Here is a 7,255-nt window from a genome sequence, read left to right on the forward strand (position 1 = left end):
TGCATTTGAAGTTAATAAAGCAGAACTCTGTCCAATCTTGTACTTATTTCGTGTGTGTGTGTGTGTGTGTGTGTGTGTGTGTGTTTGCATCAAGGCTAGTCATCGGGTGGACATGGAACAAGGCAAAACAGCATCATCTTGTCTTGATGCAGCATTTACCTGAAGGCTGAAATGGGATGGCAAAGATTCATCTCCTGGAGGGAGGAGTAAATTTTGGGAGTGAGCTCAACTTGTAAATCAGACCATATAACATGAGGTTTTCAGGTTAGGCTTTTGACTAGCAGTGAGGCAATCTTAGTCCCGTGGAGACCAGGCTAAAACACAATGCTACTGTCTTTAACCTCAGGAGATTATCTACAATAAAAAAGCAAGCAGGATACAAAAAGAGTGAAACTAGATCTTGGATCTTTTTCTTTTTTAAGAAAGCATACTTAAAACTACTAGTGAGAGACAAGAAAAGCTTGACTGGCTTCGCTGATCATGTGTCTACATAAATGATTATAATAACACATCCCGCTTCATAGAATTTTCAGGAAGTTTTAAATGACTATATTAGCTCCAGATATTGTAAGACATCAGGCAAAGCTTTTTCCTTCAACTAATTAATTTATGTTTCATAAAAATTTGTGAGGTATAATTATATATATTTAAGATCCAAAAACTAGGGCCTGGTGCTATAGCCCAAAGGCTGAGGTCCTCGACTTAAATATGCCAGGATCCCATATGGCTGCCAGTTTGTATTCCGGCTGCTCCACTTCCCATCTTGCTCTCTGCTTGTCGCCTGAAAGAAGTGGAGGACAACCCAAAGCCTTGGAACCCTGCACCTGTGTGAGAGACCCAGACCAAGCTCCTGGCTCCTGACTTTGGATTGGCTCAGCTCTGGCCATTGTGGCTACTTGGAGTGTGAAAAAGCAGATGGAACATCCTTCTCTCCGTGTCTTTCTCTGTAAATCTGACTTTGCAGTAAAAATCAATAAACCTTTTTTAAAAAGAAACAAAAGCCATAATTTGGAAGACTAGTAACTTTCTTAAAGTTACTGAATTAGTACTTTGTTAACCTTATACACAAATATCAGTAAGGTATAATAAAATCATGAACTTTAAATATTTTTAAAGCTCTAATGTTTAAATTATGGGTTGATATTCTTCTTGACATATGTTTTTCTTCTACAGTCCTCCTCTTAGCACCATGCCCTTTAACACTAACTAATTGCTTTTTCCTTCATGGTTCCCTTCAGACATCGCAGCACTCACTTGCTAGGATGATGTTAATTTTTTTCTCATGTGCTGTTAATGAGTTGTAAATACAGCAGGTTATATTGTTCTGTGATTTGTTCTGGAGAAGAAGAGTCATCTTCATGTGAAATAGTTTGGCTCCATCCTGTGAGGATGATATTGAAGAATGTGGAACTTCCTCTCCCCTGCTGTTTCTCCACTCCATTTTGGGCTGTGGGTACCACCCCTCGGACTTACACTCAACCAAGAGTTCTTTAGTGTCATGAGCATGAACACGGATCTGTGTGTCCAAGCCAGTTGCTGGTGGAAATCAGAAAAGAGGATTAAGTTAGTTATTACATTTTGGTTGAGTCGGAAAATTGAAAGGAAAAGAGTCTCAATCTTAGACTCTGAAACCAAAGCAGAGGTAATTAGCAAGTGCCTCTCTAAGTTACAAGTCAGACAAACTGCATTGTCTATTCTTTGCATAGTATACTTTCACAATGGAAGTGACTTTTACTCACTATATTATTTGAAATATAAAAAATGAAGGAAGAAATAGTGGAAACATAAAGATTGATATGTACATATTCTATCTAGTGGAGTCACTAGGTCACTGGTGTACAGTATTCCACACTTACCTGCTACACTCAGGTTCATGCTGGCCATGTCACTGAAGCCATTATCTTCAAATGAACATTGATATGACCCCTCATCAGAGATGCTGATATTATTAATTCTGAGGGTCACCTGGCCATCTCCAATGGCCTCTTTCACAAACTCTACACGACCCACATATTCCGGGTCAGCTTCTTCATTTGCTTCTTGGCCACCTTTGTAGAGGTACACAGGTTTGGAATGATCACCCATGAACCAGTGTATCTGCATGAGCTCTGCGCTATGTGGTGGGGACAGCTGACAGGTGAGTTCAGCCTGTTCTCCTGCTATTACCACCATGTGTTCCATGGGCATGGTCACCATCAGCTTCTCTGTAGAAGAAGACAGAGGATAAAAATAAGTCAAAGTGAGCAGCATCCCGTTTGCTATGCATTGACTGGAAGAACACATCACATTTTGCCCATTTCAAGTGGCTATTTTGAATTTCCAAAATTAGAATCTTGTAATTTAAAACAACAAAAACATCATCAATGTATGTTACTATTGTAATAAAGGTTTGTAAATCAGGTTTTATTATATCACTTAAAATTAAGTTAAAATACCTAGTGTTATTTTAAATGTTATTATCAGTGAAATCTTGCTTTATAACTTTACATTTTGTTTTTCATAATTTTAAGAGTCTAATGAATTTCAAAGAATTATCAGTTTATGGTGGAGGAACTGTAATGCATAATGATGCAGTTTCATGCATCAGTTGTAAGGTGGGATGAAGAAAGTGTCATGAGGAATGGAAGTTTTATATGCTATAAAAGTTAAGAAGCATAAATCCAAATTAAAATAGGACAACTTTAGAAACCATATATTCCCTATTTTGGTCACAAAGAAAAGAGGAACTGAATACACAGAAAAGTAAATGAAGAATGAATTATGTGTCCTACTGCAAAAAGTGAACTCTAAGGAGAATACGGTAATGAATAGCAGTAAGTGTAATAACACCCATAAGGCATACAGAAAACAAGAAGAAAAATGACAGATTCTGCTTGAAAATTTCTTGATTTGATTGTTGATAACTGACCATGATGTGATGTGTAATTTTAAACCCTGATGAAAGCTGTTAGTGATGTCGTGACAAGGTATATGGAGGGATAGCCTGCAGTAATGCCGCGTCGAATCTGCCAGCAACAGTGTGGTGTGGGCTACCAGCATCTTCAGTGCTGTTCAGCACCTGCTCCCCTTAGCTGGAACAGAATTTTCTCCTTCTGTCAGGCCAGTTGAAATGTGAGGAAACCCGAATCAGTGAGGCTTTAGTAAATAGCTTCTTCTGAAAACAGGGCTTTTTATGAAAATACATTTCAAAATAGTTACTTTTCCTTCGATGGAGAGCATGAAGATACTTTTCTATAATATTCACAATGATAATCAGATAGAAATACTAGAAAAAAGCACAAAAGTGGGTTTGGCATGGTCCTTGCCTTGCCTGTGTCGGGATCCCATATGGGCAACAATTTATATCCCGGTTGCTCCATTTAGCATCCAGCTACCTTCTTGTGGCCTGGGAAAGCAGCTGAGGATGGTCCAATGTCCTGGGATCCCCACACACTTGGGAGACCTGGAAGAAGCTCCTGGCTCCTGGCTTTGCATCGACTCAGATCCGGCCATTGTAGCTACGTGGAGAGTGAACCTGCAGACAGAAGAGCTCTCTCTGTCTCTCTCTGACTCTCTTTGTCTTTGTAAATCTGCACTTTCACTGAAGTACATTATAAAACCCCCCTTTTTTTAAAAAAAAATAAAAAGCACAAAATGTACTGTCAATGATTAGGATTATATGGAGTTTTAAACTTTCAGATCGGTCCATGATGGGCATCCAGTAATTCAGTAATTACTTCAGAATTTTCTCCGAGAAAATTCCTCATTAATGTTTCCCTCAGAGGATTCCTACCATAGATTCCTCTGTATCTGCCTCCCTTAACTTCAACTTTGTGGACAACAGTTTCCCTATAATTTCAATTTTTTCATTGATCTAAGGGGAGTTTTTGATTTTCAGTTTTTTGGCTTTTCTGCTTTTCCCTTGATGTTAAGATGGAGTGATGATGACTGAGATTCCTACATGCTGGCCCAAAGATGAGAAAACTACTATATCCATTATGTCCAAAGCTGTGACTGAGTGGGTGCAAGTTCTTACCTGAAGTTGACGACATCACTTGCAGAAGAAAGCTTATGTAACATGCAAGTAAAGAAAAGGATTTAGTTTTCATATCTAGAAAGGAGACGAGAAAACCAATACGGAGCATGAGATAAGAATGTGGATTGTAGACACACAAAATTAAATATACAAAATGAGACAACGTTAACAGTCTTTTCTTAAATAATTCTTCTTCTTAGTGCATAATAAACCTACACATGCTTTCACGTGGTATTGACCTGATTCACAATCCATGTTTCCCACTCTGTCACACCCAAGTTTCCTTTCCTTCACTTTGTGATTTGTTTAAACAACAGTTTCTCCAGCTGGTCATATTCCAGGGAAACAAATGGGAGGTTGGCATCTACTGGCAAGCACGAAGCAGAAATTCCAAATCTGCTTTCCAAAGAAAGCCTTTGCAGGATTCATGTGCTTGTACAATCAAGACGAGACCAAGCTCTGGTGTAACTAAACTACCTTGTTCATTTTAAACATTATTTCTAACAACAAAACACTACTCAAATATTTTAATTAGTGAATTTTTATGATCAGTTTTCACCTCTGAATATGACAGGGGTTTTCTGCTTTCTGCCAGATGATAAAAATCTGGAAAAGTGCCATCCATGCGCCTACATCAGAACACACCTGAAGGAATTTCAAATTAATGATTTTTTGAACCCTTAGGAGTCTGAACTAGTTTTTACATCAAATTTTCTATGAGCATTCTCGAGTGATGTGACACATTTTGTGATTATTTTGCATTATATATATTTTAACTTTCATTTTTGATGATGTTTACATGGCTGATTAGGGAGGGAAGAGTCAAGGATCTGGGGAGATTTGGCAAGACCACTGTTTACACATTTTCTTTTACTTCTTCCTCTATTTGGGGGGGTTGGGAGATATAAGGGGGAAAAAAACACTCTGTCTTTATCACCAGCTCTTGTTCCTGTGTCTGCCGGTAGGTACTGTGGACTGATCCAGTCTGCCCCACATCCCATGCAGATCTCATATACATCACCGGGTGTTGAAGCCTAACTTAACCTAACTGACTCCATCCTCCAGACTACACTCATAGCAGCACGAGCCACTGCCTGTCCCATCAGGTCCTCCCTCAGTCTTGATTCTCAAGCTCACCACTGGGGGTTGCAGTCCATCAGAGAGGTGCACATAGCCTATGCACTAGATCCTCTCCCCGCCACAGATCTTGTACTTTCCAGGTGGTTCTACAGTCTAGTCTGACAGGACTTGCCCCCAGTCCCAGCACATGCCAGCTGAGGCTACAGCAAAGCCCCACCAGCCTAACTTACTCTAGCTACTGCCTGCACAGGTGGACATAAATCGTTAGACCAGTCTGGGTCTTTCCCATCTCAGTTCAAATGTAGGCCAACAGATATTATAGCCCTGCCCAGCCTGGTCTGCCTCCAGTCCTAGCTTTCACGCTCACCAGCAGGAGCAGTGTCTTAGCAGGGGAGTCCCCACAGCTCTCCTACTGGACTCGCACACATCCCCTAGTCTCATATGTGCTGGTAGGTGCTGTGCCCCAATCTGTCATGGCCACCTCAGCTCAGCATTTTCCAGTGAGTGTTGCAACCTGGCCCAAACCTGGTCTGCCCTAGGTTTCAGCTCATAATGGCGGGTGTTGCATTCTAGGCAGGTCCAGTCAGCCCCCATTCTTAGCCCTAATGTGAACCGGATGGTGCTGCAGCCCAACCAAGCCTGTGCTGTGCCCCATCATGGTTCTCACATCTCTCAGTGGGTGTTATGAACTGGCCCAGCTAGGTCTGTCTCATCATGCCCACAGATGTTTGAAACTGGCCCAGTCTGTCCTGCTCCCAGATCTGAGGTACATATATGCCTGCAGGTACTGCAACTTAGCCTGGTCTGAACTGCTCTTTGCCTTGTTTCTTGTAGTAATCTGCAGACTGTGCCTTAACAAAAAGTTCCAGAAGTTCCTCTCTCAGGTCTCCCAGTGGTCTCTCATGCACACCAAAAAGTTATTGACCCTGGCCAACCTAGTCCACCTCCTCTCCTGGCAGAAACAGCAGCCTTGCCCAACTGGCCCACACCCAATCCACTTATCACTGTTGGGTGTTACAGCCCAGCCATACCTGGTCCACACCCTGACACAGCTCTCATGTGAGCCAGCAGGAAACAAAAGTTAGCCCTGCCCATTCTACACCCACTCTAGCTCTCACAAGCACCTTTGCATGCTGGGGTCTAAACCAGTTTGGCACACCTTAGACCAAGTCCATACCCATGTCAAGGGACACTTCAGCCATATCCAGGCCAGACTGCCACCCCCATTCTGGCCACAGCCTAGCTGTGGCATTACCTTAGCTCCCCAACCAAGCCTGTTCCCAGGCCAGATCTTGTGCATGCCAGTGGTTGCTCTGACCCAGTTCAAGATAGCCCATCTCCTGTTTTGACCATTGCCATTGAGTGCTGCAGCATTGGTTGCCCTGAACCACCCCAGGTCCTAACTCTCACTGACACATATTAAAACCTGTACCAGGGGCCGGGTGGCGTGGCCTAGTAGCTAAGGTCCTCACCTTGAACACGCCAGGGTCCCATATGGGTGCCGGTTCTAATCCCGGCAGCTCCATTTCCCATCCAGCTCCCTGCTTGTGGCCTGGGGAAGCAGTCGAGGACAACCCAAGGCTTTGCACCTGCCTGGGAGACCTGGAAGAGGTTCCTGGTTCCCGGCTTCAGATCAGCGCAGCACCGGCCATTGCGGCTCACTTGGGGGATGAATCATCAGATGGAAGATCATCCTCTCTGTCTCTCCTCCTCTCTGTATATCTGACTTTGTAATAAAAATAAATAAATCTTTATAAAAAAAACCTGTACCAGGCCAGTCCACTCCCATCCATGACTCACGCAAACCAGCAGGCATGATAGCCTAGCCTGGCATGCCAACATTCCAGCCTGGTTCTGGCACGTGCCAGTGAGCTAAGGTTGGCGTGGTTCTGCCCTATCCATACCCTTCCAAAGCCAACCCACATACTTGCTGACAATTGGAACTACCCTGGCCAGTCTGAGCAAATCCCAGGCCTGAATCACATGCTCACCAATGGGAGCTATGGTCCACCAAGGAAGTTTCTCAAGTTCTCCACCAGACCCAACCCCAAACGCAGATCTCGCACATGCCTGTGGGTCTTAGGGCCTTACGGGACATAGACTACCCTCTCTTTCCCAGCCTGTGTATGAGTGGTGGATGTTGTGCCTGGCCTGCCTCAC

The 7,255-nt window shown here is 43.1% G+C and overlaps 1 protein-coding gene across 1 annotated transcript; it reads right to left on the reverse strand.

Moving 5' to 3' along the window:
- Window positions 1–1,289: 1,289 nt before the first annotated feature.
- LOC101529825 (selection and upkeep of intraepithelial T-cells protein 8-like) lies at window positions 1,290–4,086 on the reverse strand. Its single transcript, XM_058660860.1, has 4 exons — window positions 4,016–4,086; window positions 1,857–2,204; window positions 1,474–1,536; window positions 1,290–1,381 (listed from the first exon to the last, which is right to left on the reverse strand). Coding segments are annotated over exons 1-4 (429 nt in total). The 5' UTR covers window positions 4,032–4,086; the 3' UTR covers window positions 1,290–1,379.
- Window positions 4,087–7,255: the final 3,169 nt, after the last annotated feature.

Source organism: Ochotona princeps, chromosome 2 (assembly GCF_030435755.1).
Source record: "Ochotona princeps isolate mOchPri1 chromosome 2, mOchPri1.hap1, whole genome shotgun sequence".
Classification (NCBI taxonomy): Eukaryota; Metazoa; Chordata; class Mammalia; order Lagomorpha; family Ochotonidae; genus Ochotona; species Ochotona princeps.

Bases quoted from the DNA above. Each gene is read 5' to 3' on its own strand.
- LOC101529825 (XM_058660860.1), bottom strand. The intron at 1,537-1,856 runs GTAAGTGTGGAA...GATTTCCACCAG, and splicing joins CATGAACCTGAGTGTAGCAG to CAACTGGCTTGGACACACAG.